General features: G+C 45.2%; 1 protein-coding gene across 1 annotated transcript; it reads left to right on the forward strand.

Moving 5' to 3' along the window:
- The first annotated feature begins 4,397 nt into the window (after window positions 1-4,397).
- On the forward strand, window positions 4,398-8,633 carry LOC109758813 (protein FLX-like 2). The gene is made up of 5 exons (XM_020317678.4): window positions 4,398-4,588; window positions 4,686-5,356; window positions 5,450-5,592; window positions 5,757-5,845; window positions 7,802-8,633. The coding sequence occupies exons 2-5, from the start codon at window positions 4,776-4,778 to the stop codon at window positions 8,390-8,392; spliced, it is 1,404 nt and encodes a 467-aa protein (XP_020173267.1). The 5' UTR covers window positions 4,398-4,588; window positions 4,686-4,775; the 3' UTR covers window positions 8,393-8,633.
- Window positions 8,634-12,939: the final 4,306 nt, after the last annotated feature.

Genomic DNA, 12,939 nt, shown 5'->3' on the forward strand with positions numbered 1-12,939 from the left:
GGTTGTTTGTTTGATTGTGGTGTGGTTGCTTTTGTGAAATTGAGTGAAATTTGAATTTTTTTTTAAAGTTGAATGAGAGGGAATGAAATGACTTTCCCAAACTTTCGCCTTGCATTTATGATCTCCATGAATTCAAATTTCATTTCATCACAAAACCCTAGAGAGAAGAAGATATGACTTCCTCCATTTAATTAAATGAAAAAGGGGTTTTGAAAAGGTTTGAATTCCATTTGAAAATATTTCAAATTCAAAAACTTTATGCAACTCAATGATTTTCATGAGAGAAGATAAAATGACTTCTTCAAATGCTATGAAATATGAGTTGGAAGTTTCAAATAATCAAATGAAATTCCCTTTGAAATTATTTTAAAACCCACTTTCAATTTGGAGTTATTTGGTTTTATTCAAATTATTTTTCTCCAAAAATAAAATATATGGAAAATAGGGTAAAATGATTCCCTACAGTAGAAAATTGGAGAAAAATGAGTTTGAAATTATTTTGGTATTTTAAAAATATTTTTATTTGGTTTTTAATTGAACCAGTAGTACTGTTTGATTTATTTAAATTTTTGTGGAATTTATTTGCCACTAAGAAAATGTTCATGTTGTAGAAAATCTTTTTCTGAAAATTTTGATATATAATATGCCTATATAATATGTTATATTATTTCTCCTTCTTTTTTCTTTCTATAAAAAAATTTCCTTTCGGACCGAACTGACCGAAGCCCAGCCGGCCCAGTCGCCGCCGCCTTCCTCCTCCCGTGCGCGACCCGGACTCGCCGGAGTCCGCCACGCCCACGGCGCCGGCCGGCCCTTGTCCAAGTCGGAGCACCCCCCGCCTTTATAAGCCGCCGCCCCGCCTCGTTTTCTCCTCCAACCAGCAGCAGCAGCAAGCCACCGCAGTCGCCGCCGTCGGACTTCGCCGGAGCCCTCGCCTCGCGCCGCCGCCGCCTCGTCTGCTCCGCCGCCCCGCGCCGCACTCGCCGTCGTCTCCACCTGAAGTCGCCGACCCCGGAGCCGCCGTCCCCGATCCAAGTCGCCGCCGCCACCGTCCCGTCGGACCCCGCCGCCGTCTCGTCGGACCCCACCGCCGCTGCGTAACCGCCGCCCTCCCTCACCGTCAGATCTGGATCCAACGATCCAGATCGTTCTGTATTTTTTTCGTTTGGTTTTTATTTAGTGCACGTTCGTTCGTTAAGGTTCTGTAGCGAACGTATTCATTAGATTAGGATTTGTTTTTCTTTCGAAGCGTTATTATCTAAGTAGCGAACGTTCTCTGTTTAGGTTTTTGTAACGAACGAAATCGTCGCTCATGCTTCTGTAGCAGACGTTCGTCCGTTAGTTTCTGTCTCGTAGTTAGGGACCCATATGCAAATAGTTTTTCTTACAATTTAGCCCCTGGTTTTCAAACCCTCATAACTTTTCGATCGTTTGTCCAAATTCAACGAAACCAACGCCCAGTTCTTTGTCATGATCTCATCTATCCAGAGAACTTATAAAATCAACTTTTTGAAATTTTAAAATTTGAATTAGATCATATTCAAATTCAAACTTGTTTTGGCTACAACTTAAGTTTCATAACTCTGATTTAATTGATTCTTTTTGCAAATCAAAGCTCTTGACTTGTACTTTCTGTTAAGATCAAAATCACATAATTTTGCTGTTGTTAAAAATATGTTTCTGTCTAGAAGCTTTATTTGATGGGTTTTGAAGTTTTTCGGAGTGTTTTCTTCGTTTTTTTGGATCTTCGAGTGATTGCTTATGTGTGGTTATAATTGCTTGCTTACGATAGATTGATCGGAATGTGACGAGTAGAACTATCAGGAATTATGAGTGCGAAGAATCTTCATCAACCGTACAAGGCAAGTTCACACTTTGATCATACTCTTCCTATACCCAGTTTTACTTGCATTAGATACACCCCTCAAAATTTGCATGAAGGATTGGGAATTGGGCATTGCTATGTAGTTCATGAGGTAGGAACCTATGATCCTTGAAACACCCTGGGATTTTTGCTATGTCATATGTTGCTTAGCCATGCTTGTAGACGGGGATTGGTATGTGAGATTCATGCAAGTTGTGAGAGATATAATAATTAAGGGTAACTTTAAGGTGGCAACATTAACACACATCTGGGTGGAATGGTTGGGGCACCCTGGGGAAACCAGTGGCTTGCCCGGGCACCTGGGGAATCCAGTGTTGTCCTAGGAGATCCCAGGCTACCCGTGTGATCATCCTATGGAATGCCACCCAGTCTCAAAGGGATCATAAGATTATTCATGCTAGAAACTTCCGTGTGCAGCCACAAGCTATTATGGGCTCTGGCATAGTTAACTAAGTTGTGGGAAACCTTTCCATGATAGGCTAGCAGATGTAGGGGGATTGTAGGTGTACCGGCCTATCTATCGGTTAAGGGGATCTCTTCGAAAAGACTATGTCTCGATCATCCGGTTCTCAAATATCAGGCAGTGCGAGGAATTCAACGGAGGAGATCGAGTCTTGTGGGGAAAAGTATGCAAACCTCTGCAGAGTATATAAACAAATCATGATTTGCCGTGTCCCCGGTTATGGACAATCTGAGTATCTGGTATTTGAATTATTGGTTGATCTCATCACTTTACTTAATAAATTTGTTGGGTTATTAATATTACTTAATTTTGGGATTGAGTCGGGGTTACCTTCTCAATATGGGTAATTTAACTTAGTAATAAATAAAATTTTATTCCTTTGTTGTAGGGAAAAATTAGCTTTATGCAAATGTTAAACGTAGAGCCTCCACCAGCCAAATATGCATATAGAGATAGATATTCTCATTATTATTCTATGGTGTGAAATTGCCAGTACATTCAATGTACTGGCCTACATGGCTCCAACGTCTCATGTTGCAGGAATCTTACGACGAGTAAGTGATACGTTAGAGTTACGATGTCTATACTCAACTTTGCCGTTGGTGTTGTTGGGAACTCCACAACTTTGATGTTACTTCCGCTATATGAATTGAGGTGATAGTATTTACGTTACTTTATACATGTGATTTACCTTTGTTATAAATCTTCAAGTACTGTGTGTGTCAGCATACCGATCCAGGGATGACACTTAAGCACAGAGACTTCGATCCATTGGGATCGGGTCGCTACACGATTGGCCGCTGGTGGGCCTGGTGGTGGTGATGGGCATGGGGGTCGTGGTAGACGAGGCGGTCGGCGCGGCCATGGCGGTCGCTGGCATATGGGTGCGCCGACAGCACAGACATCGTTGTGGTCGGAGCCGTACAAGCCTCTGTACCACCACACCGCCAAGCAGTTCGGAACCCTCGCCAGTACGGTGCCTTACATCGTCGACGTCAATGCAGCGCCGCTCTTCTCCGGTCGACCTGATGGAGGCGACGGAGAAGAAGATCAAGCTCGAAAAGAGGAGGACCATAATCGAAGAGAGGAAGGCGACGCGAGGAGAAGAAGGCCGCGCTCGAGGAAAAGAGGGTGAAGATCGCCGCGAATGCGGAGGATGCCAAGATGTTGACCTTGAATATCGACTATTTGGATGCCGATGCTAGAATTATCGTGCAATCCGTCTGCTACCAAATGTTGGAGCGACAGAAAGATGAGTTGGTGGCAGCAGAAGATTAGGACACGACGGAGGTGGAGGCGGACATGGGTGCGGAGGCTGGCTACGCGGCGGCGACGACACCTCCTTGATCGGGGAGCAACTGCTGGGATTGACGGTCCGGCAGGGCAGAAATGCACGATCTGTCGGACTGATATTCTTTTGGATCCGGGCATGTAAAAACTAAGCATATTTGCATCTTTTTGATCGTGATTGGGGATGCGATACGACGCGGGTGTGATCTGGCGTGTTGTGTGGATCAGCGTACATTTAAATCTGAATTTTGCTGACGGACATATTGGATGGCGGCCTCCCATATCCATGTCTGTGAACCGGTCCCACCCTGTCCGCGGTGCGGGAGGAATTTTGCGGGTTGCCGTTAGAGATGCCCTAAAAAGAAGGCCTCCTTTGGTTTAGAGGAATTTCATAGGAATTTTAGAGGATAGGATTCTTATAGGATTTTTTTTCTTTAAAGCCCTTTGGTTCATAGGAATGGATTCCTATTCCTATATAGGATTGGTTCCTATCCTCCATATTTCATAGGAAAATAAAAATGAGCCTAGATTCAATGAAAAAATTCCTTTGATGTCAACCAAATGACATCTCGTTTCCTATTCGTACTCATAGAGGATTTGAGATACATGTCATCTCATTTTCAACAAAATTCCTAGTCCTACAATAATCCTATCCTATGAACCAAAAGAGGCCGAAATGTGGCCATGTTCCTTAAAATTAAATAAAATGCGGCCATGTGGCACGTTCCTATTTCTCGATACGCAGAGAGTGAGAAACACCAGGGTCAGGGGCCACCGTGCAAAATTACCCCCTTGCTAAGCCCTCCACCGTCACCGACCGCCCCTGGCAACGAAGACGACGAACCAATCCATCCAATCCCTAGTCCCTAGGAAACAAGGAGGCGAAGGACCACCAGACCGGCCTCTTCTCGACGCGGCTCCGCCGCTCCGGCCCCGCCGACCAGCACGAGGTGCTCTCCCTCTCCCTCTTCCGCGCCCGCCCTGGCGCCCGAATTCCATTGCTTCATTTGCGCCTAATCGATCCGCTCCGTGCGCTGGTCATTCTAGGGTTTACTGTCGTTGGCTGAATCGAGAGCTCGCGCGTTCGTGCTAGTCGCTAATCCGCGGACCGGCGGTCGTTGTGTCAGTTGATTCGCCATGGGGAGCAAGGGGCGCATGCCTCCTCCTTACCACCACCGGCCGCTCCCAGGTCCCGGCTCTGGCCCGCCGCATGGCATGATGCACCGTGATCCGTACGGCCCGAGCATGCACCAACCGCCAGGGCCGGGGCCATACCCCTACGATATGTTGCCGCCGCCTGAGATCCTGGAGCAGAAGCTCGCGGCGCAGTGTGGAGAGATACAGAAGCTGGCGGTGGAGAACGAACGGCTCGCCGCGAGCCATGCGTCTCTGAGGAAAGAGCTCGCTGCCGCGCAGCAGGAGCTGCAGAGGATACAGGCGCAGGGGGAGGCGGCGAAGGCCGCCCAGGAGCAGGAGATGAGGGGCCTCCTTGATAAGGCTGCCAAGATGGAGGCCGATTTGAAGTCCTACGAGTCTGTCAAGGCGGACCTGCAGCAGGTGCACGCCGAGGCGCAGAACCTGGCGGCGGCAAGGCAGCATTTGTTGGCGGATGCGCAGAAGCTGAACAAAGACCTGCAGAGGAACTTTGGGGAGGCGCAGCAGCTGCCAGCACTCACGGCTGATCTTGATGCTGCTAGACAGGAATATCAGCACCTCAGGTGTGTCAACGTTTGCTGTACTTGTTCTCCAGCATGTCTTCTAGCCAATATGTGAATAAAACCTCAACTTTGATCATGCTATTTAAATTTTAGGGCCGCATATGAGTATGAAAGGAAACTGAAGGTGGACCACTCCGAGTCGCTGCAGGGAATGAAGAAAAATTATGACTCCATGGTTACAGAGTTAGAGAAGCTTCGTGCTGAGTTGACAAACACAACTAATATTGACAGAAGTGGTACGTCATTATATGTCATTCATTTTATTCCTTTGTAGATATATGTACCTAGAAACCTACCTTTGCAGCCGCAGTTATATCTTTGGTTGCTATGATTTTTTATTTTTTTTACCTTTGCAGTTGCAGTCATATTTTTGGTTAACATGAGTCTTTTTTATGTGTAGGTACTTTGTACAATCCTAATTTTGCTCAGAAGGATGGCGGTACATCTAGCCACCATTCTGCTTATGATGGTGGCTATGGGGTTGCACAGGTGAGCACCTTTATTTCCTGCCAAATGGGTACCTCACAAGTTGAGACATTTATTATTTTCTGAAGTATGTATCATCTGGATGATTGTTGGTTTAACTGTTTAAGCCCAGGTGATCCGAGCATTAGACTACACTTATAATGCCGAGCTCGAGCATGGCTTGGTTAGGGTTGAACTTGAATGTAGTGACACACACTTATAACACATTAATTATCTTATTGCATGATATAACGTGTGCATGTTAATTTGTTGACGTTTTTGCTTGTTTGCCCACATTTATCACATCTCCTTTGTCCTCTACTTACAGGGGACACTCCACAAACTATTTCCAGTATTTTCTGTGCATGATTAAAGTGGGATATCTTTACCATTTCTCTTTCACCCCCTTGGTTTCTTTAACCTTAAACCTCCTTAATTATTATGCCCACTCAAAATGTCACTTATAATACGTTGAGAGCAACACTGTTTATGTTTATGCATGTATCTGGCTTGAGTGCAACAGATCCTGATGTAATACATCTTCGTAATGAAAATGGAGTGGAAAGTGGAAACATCATGGCTTTTCCGCCTTTTTCGGGAATGAGCACTGTGAACTATCCACTTCAAAAAGGATAGTTGATTGAACCGAAACCAACGTCAAGTACGAGTTATTAAGCGCCGAATCAAAAAAAGTGTACTTACTTTACGCTTGATGTAGGATTTACCTATTAAAAACGCTGCTGGGCGTTAATTATGCGTTTTGGGACATACTTGCGCCCAGCTAGCTTATCCGTTCCCTAGGCGTTTAGTCCTTTAGCATGAAAGAATGACTATATAGTGAAGAAATGCTAGATGGGCTGTCCTAGCCCATTAAACCACCGGCCCATCTTCCTATTCTTCTATCTTAGGAGTGGTTGAATCCTCGTCAGGGAGGAGGATTCCTCGCTAGGGAGGTCAAATCCTCGCCAAGAGATTGATTCCTCGCCTGAGAATACAGATTTCTCCCTGGAGGACCACGCCGGCCACTTTTTTTAGCGCCTAGGGCCAAAGCGAGGTGTTATGCCGAGTTGCGGATGCCCAGCGGTTAAGTACGCCTAGTCGAGCGTCTAGGAACACTTTTTTTGAACTATGCTTAAGTCACACTTGGTAGGCCAACACCCACTAAATTAAAGAACACAAGGCTTTGTCCCACTAGATCCAATTTCACCTTATGCTAATCATAACTTCCAATATTCCAACCGTTTATTTCCCCTTTTGCAACTTTAAAAGGCATTATATTTATTCACACAATTGCTGGTTTTCCAGATTGTTTGTCAGGAATTCTTAGATTTTGTGCTTTGTTGATTTGAAAAGGCATGGCTTGACTTAGCATGGTCCCCTAAATTGCATATTTACCGTTAATTTCTTTTACTACAGTCTTACTCGTATTAAAATGCTTCATAAATACAAATTCAACATATAATTATTGTTTCAAAACAGCTAAATATTGTTGGATAATTAAAAATAACAATTAACAATTACATTGCATATTTGCGCACTCAGGATCTCTTGTTCTTGCAAAGCTGGTTTTATTTAATTTGATAATTGTAGACTTGAAATATGATACTGGATTCTACGAACTATTCGGTTTAATTCGACACACCCCAGCCACCAACTATAACACATGTAATGTTGAATCAGGGATCTGGCTCAGCCCTTGTTTTCCCATGGCCATTCAAAGCAGAGTGTCATTGAAAATACAGATTAACATAAATAAAAGCTGGACTAGCTGTCTGGCTACTGTTGTTTGCCCATGATTGCCTTTCGTTTCTTGCCTGGAGTTAATGGATTGCTTATTTTGCTGTGCAAAAGGTGGACCAGAAAGCTTTTTATTTTTATTTTTTCCGTTGCAACAATAATATAAATTGTGTTTTCAGATGTTCTAACTAACCGTTGGAGTATTTTTTCTATATTAACAACATAATTGTTTTGTGGATCCAGGCTAGGACGCCCCCTGGTATGCCAGACCCTTTAAGCGGAAGCCCAGCTGGAACTGCTCCTCGTTCTGGATATGATCCATCAAGAGGGAATTCATATGAGACTTCTCGTCTTGCTAGAGTCCATGATGCATCAAGGGGTGCTACTGGTTACGACTCTCTGAAAGTTGCTGGATATGATACTTCTAGAATGCCTGCACTTGGAGCTCAGGCAGCGGCTCCAACTGCTCATGGGAGTAGTGCTGGTTACTATGGATCAAGTCAGGTCACACCACCTTCGCATGCACGGGCACCAGGTGCACCCACCTATGGATCTGCACAGGTGCCACCATCATATGCTTCTGGGCTAGTCCCATCTTCATCATACGGCGCAACAACAGCTCAGGGACTACCATCATATGGACAAACACAGGCTCCATCTTATGCACACACACAGATGCCACCATCCTATGGACTAGCACAGGCATCATCACATTTTGCCCCAACCCAGGGGGGGTCACCGTACGGGTTGTCTGCACAGCCTCAGGGCTATGGATCCGCGCAAGCAGCACCTAACATTGGTGGTGCTTATCAAGCTCCACATGGACGCAGATAAATTGGTGATAACCGTACTTTGTTGTGATCTTGTTGGCGAGAGAGACATGGCGCTGCTTCCTTGTTTACCAGAGTCAAATTTAGTTTCTGCAGCTACCACGGTACCAAACTGCTGTTTTATCGGTCTGATACAAATCTTTCTTGCAATCTGTAAGAGATTATATGTGCAAGCACATTTGTTTCTGAGATGGCGATGACTTCCATAAATATGTGTTGTGATGGTTTTAAACCATTTTCTATGAGATGGTGATGTCTCGAGGTTAGGCAAGAAGTAACAATACTGTAAATTTCAGCTAGTTGTATACTGTTTATTTTGCATTTTAGTTACCAGGTGATATTCAGTGACTGCCAATTGAGTTGCATGTATGGTATGATCTGTGCACCTGCTAGTCCTTATTCTAAAATATTTATCGTATCCAGTAACCATCTTGGTTGTTCGAGTTGATGGCGGCTTTCTGTTGTCTAGCAATCATACGAATTTCATATCAATAAAGTTGAGTTGTGAAAAATATGCTTCAGCACGATCCTCCAGGTTTATTTCAAACTGAGATGAAAATGTGTAGAAGCCTACAGCAGAGTTGAACTTGAACACTCACAGAAGCCATCCAATTCCCTCACAAGTTGCGGCAGAGCGACAGATTCAACGGAGCATTTATATCCGCACTGTCGACAATATACCATGAGTAGTCATCACAAGTTGCTTAGTGCAGTGTACCAGGGGAAAATCCATCGCGGTGATCTTGCGGAACCCGCATTTCGGTGGTCATGGATTTCACAGAGGAAAAACAAACAAAATCTTCGGACCAAGTCATCAAATTCCAGCCGATGTTCTTGGCACCGCACTACCACTGCTTCGATGGCTCCAGGCCTCTAACCGGGCTCGAGCAGAATAAATTCATGGAACCTTTTACAGAAAGCAGCAGAGAAGAGACTGAAATGGTTCCAACCCTACACACAGGGGAATATATTAGGCCCTATACTGTCTCAAGTTTGAACCTGGTACAAACCGGGGGTCATGATCAGAAGGGATGGAGGTGAAAAGAAGTGGAGCTTTTCCTAGGGAAGGTAGAAGCGAAAGCTCTTGAGATAATTGGAGGATGAAAAAGGCTCACTCACAGCCTAACTCCCTTTTTTTCCCATTCTTTCTCCTAGGGGTGCTTTGCTCAATTGTTCATAAAGGCAATCTTCTCGCAACATATATGGTCGATAAGGTATAATCTTACAGCAGTTCTTCCGTTTTGTTCTTTTTTTAGATGGTTGTTTTGTTCTTTTCTTGAGCGAATCTTAGAGTAGGAGTTTATTCAAGTATTCAACTTGCTTCAAATCGCTCATTAGTATGTCTAGTGGCGTGATAGCTTTGAGAAAAGCCGACCCATTAAACTAGTCCCACTTGATGTTATAGCTGTTTGGAAATGACTTGTACTTTTCTACATTTGTGGTGATGCCAATCATAATCCATTCTGCCTGCCTATATATTAGATGTTGCCTATATAGCTAAACTCCACTGTGAAGTAGATTAAAATTTACTAAAACTGGCAGTTTATTAAAATTTTACTCCACCGAAGAGATGACCGTAAAGTAGATTAAAATGTACTAAATCTGGCAGCTGATTAAATTAAACTTACTTTTATGGACCAACTTAAAAAAATGCTTTCCCTGTCAAATTGCACATCTGCACCACGCACACATCGAAATGGAGATATTTCTGGCCTTCCATGTCCTCCAAGTAGATATATCTCTTGCTTTCTAGGTTCTCTAAGTAGTTACTACCATTTGTAAGATTCTGTTATTCTCCATCTGTCTGGCAACACACACCAAAAGGAAAGGAAGTGGCAAATGATCCGAAGGGTTAAAATACTAACGGAAACACGGCTTCTAAAGAAAGACAAATATATCAATATGCTCTCTTTTTCCATATGGTTGCTATCTTTCTTTTGAAGCCATGAACTTGCTTGCCATGTCAGGACTCATCCCTAGCTACCGGCCCCTTCCAATGCCAACTCGACAGAAAGGCGTAGATGGCACAGCACAGCTTTACTGCACGGGGTATCCAATTAATCTAACAGATATCAGGGCCAGGTGGATCATATCTATATGTCTAATCTAAGCGCTTAGCTCTCGCCTAACAACTGTGGAGATCTTTGCACATCATTGGGATTCCGCCTAAAATTCGCTGTTACGATCGATTCGACGCTATGATTACAGCAAGCGCGCATTACACCTAGATTAAGCAATGAAGCAACCCGGCTGAAAGTGAAGGTTTCTTGCATTTTGCAGCCTTGCCTGCTCACTCACCTGAACTAGGCAAAGCCAGCTGTGGACCGGGGACGGCAGTAGGAGAGACTACCGGGGGTTGGGCAGCACAGCTTGCACTGTGCAGTGTACAGGTGATCACTTTCTGTGACTGGAACAATTTTCATGGCATAATCAACCTGCTCTTTGACCACAACATGCATGCACACAGATGTATGTGTGCAGGTGGAGGGAGTGGGAATAATCTGGTGAAACTTGTGGCTGCCAACTTGTTAGGCACCGAACATATATGGTAGAAATTTGGAGCAATGTGAATGCCGCGCCTTCTTTATCTGAACACGGTATATGTTTCTTTTGTGGAATTTTGATGGGTGGATTGCGTGCTAATCAAGGCTTGCTCCCCTTGATCGAGGTTCTTCTCAACAGGAAGCTGTGCCATTGGCGCTGAGGTAAAGGGGTAGACCAAATCTCGGGCAAGCCTGATTATAAAATGGCCCTGAGGTGACTAAACCTATTAGTGACTCGTAAGATGCGGGCTTATCGTTGCCGTAAGCTTCCTTATCTTTTTATTTTTATTTTGAGGATTTAAGCTTCCTTATCTGAACAGCCCCCCTTGTCTGAATTTACTTGGAGAAATAATGTTCAACTGTGACGGTGCACAACAAAGTCGCGGATTCAAAAAATCAAAAGAGAAAGGAAGAGTTGTTGTAAATAACTGATGACATCGACTCGGTGTTTTGTCACGCAGTTTTAGATCCAAATTTGATTTTTCAATTTAATTGCGCCAGCCGGGTCTTGAACTCAAGACCTCTTGGCTCCGATACCATGTAGAAGTGCACGCTCTAGCCAATGCAACCAAAAGACCGATCTGATGGAAGAGACTAGGCAGCACATTATACGTAACACACCCACACATGTGGCTCCCTCAGGCCTAAACGTGGACCGAAAGTGGGCTGTAATTTAATTGCGCCAGCCGGGTCTAGCCAATGTAACCAAAAGACCGATCTGATGGAAGAGATTAGGCAGCACATTATACGTCAACAAGAAACATTCTTCGCCTGGAGTACTCCACGGTTGAAACTTCTGGAACTTGAGTTGAGTACTCTTGGTGCCAATGCGTACCACGGTGTAGAAAGACCTTAATTATTACGCCCAGCTACATGAGTAGGGCGCACCACAGTTAGTTTTCACGGCATTGCAGACAAGGTGGCAAACACTGCAGATCCTTTTTGGAGGAAAAAGAATGGTTCACCGCAGCCAGATCGATCGTCCAGTAAACAACTCCCCAAGAAGAATCTTCCAGTAACTCGTGCGGTGCTCTAAGGTGCGGGCGTTAACGTGATCGCACGTTTCCCCGAGACCGATCCTGGCCGTCGCAGCCGCGCTGCAACTTGCAGCGAATATATCGTGCAGATTCCGGCCGCTCGGACGGACCGCACAGCGGCACAGAGAGTCGCTCGCTTCATGGCGCCTTCCTCGCCAGCCCGACCGACCGCCCCCGCTATAAATGGCGCGCCCCTCAGCTGCCATTCGAAGCATCGAATTCCCAGTGCCCCAAGCTAATACCAACTCCCCGGCGCCAAGAGCCCAACACCATCGAAGCTACGAGAGAAGACCCGAGGAAGACAATGGGCGGTTGCTTCTCTTCGTCCGGGGCGTACGAGGAGGCCGGGTGCCGGCGGCCGCAGCGGGTGAGGCCGAGCGACCAGGACGGCATCTACTACGTCGGTGAGCGGGACGTGGACAACAAGGCCGGCATCTACATCGCCAACTTCCACCGCTACCAGTCCGAGGTCGTGCCCATGACGCCGGCCCCCTCCTCAGCCGCCGCCTGATCAAGATGGTTCCATCTTCCATGGCGGGTTGGTTATTGGTGCTGTTCTTTCGCTTAATACTTTTGTTTAGGCTGCGCGAGGGCGCGGCTAAAACCTGAGGGTGAGCTCCTAATGAATAATGAATTAGTGAAGATGAGGGGTTGTGTTAATGTTAGTAGTTGATCAGTACTTATACTACTAGTGTGTGCAGTACGTATATGTATGTATGTATGTAAATTTGTTCAAGACCGGAGAGTGAATATATGGAGTACTTAATTAGCACTGGGATTCGATCTTCTTGCGACGCTTCCTCACGACTTCATGAGAAAATCACATCCGGCAATTGACTGGATCACGCGAGCGAAAGCTGCAGATTGCATTGATGCATGGTTGTGTTTTCTAGCGATTGATCAACTGGCACTGAAAAGACTAGCTATGGGTGCGCTGCCTTGCTGATTCTGCCATGCATCCGGCCTGGCAT

The sequence above is a fragment of the Aegilops tauschii genome, chromosome 6 (assembly GCF_002575655.3).
Source record: "Aegilops tauschii subsp. strangulata cultivar AL8/78 chromosome 6, Aet v6.0, whole genome shotgun sequence".
Classification (NCBI taxonomy): domain Eukaryota; kingdom Viridiplantae; phylum Streptophyta; class Magnoliopsida; order Poales; family Poaceae; genus Aegilops; species Aegilops tauschii.

Excerpts from the sequence above, each read along its gene's own strand:
- LOC109758813 (XM_020317678.4), top strand. The coding sequence starts at position 4,776 with ATGGGGAGCAAGGGGCGCATGCCTCCTCCTTACCACCACCGGCCGCTC. Across the intron at positions 5,357-5,449 it reads CAGGAATATCAGCACCTCAG|GGCCGCATATGAGTATGAAA; the intron begins GTGTGTCAACGT and ends TTTAAATTTTAG. Across the intron at positions 5,846-7,801 it reads GTGGCTATGGGGTTGCACAG|GCTAGGACGCCCCCTGGTAT; the intron begins GTGAGCACCTTT and ends TTGTGGATCCAG.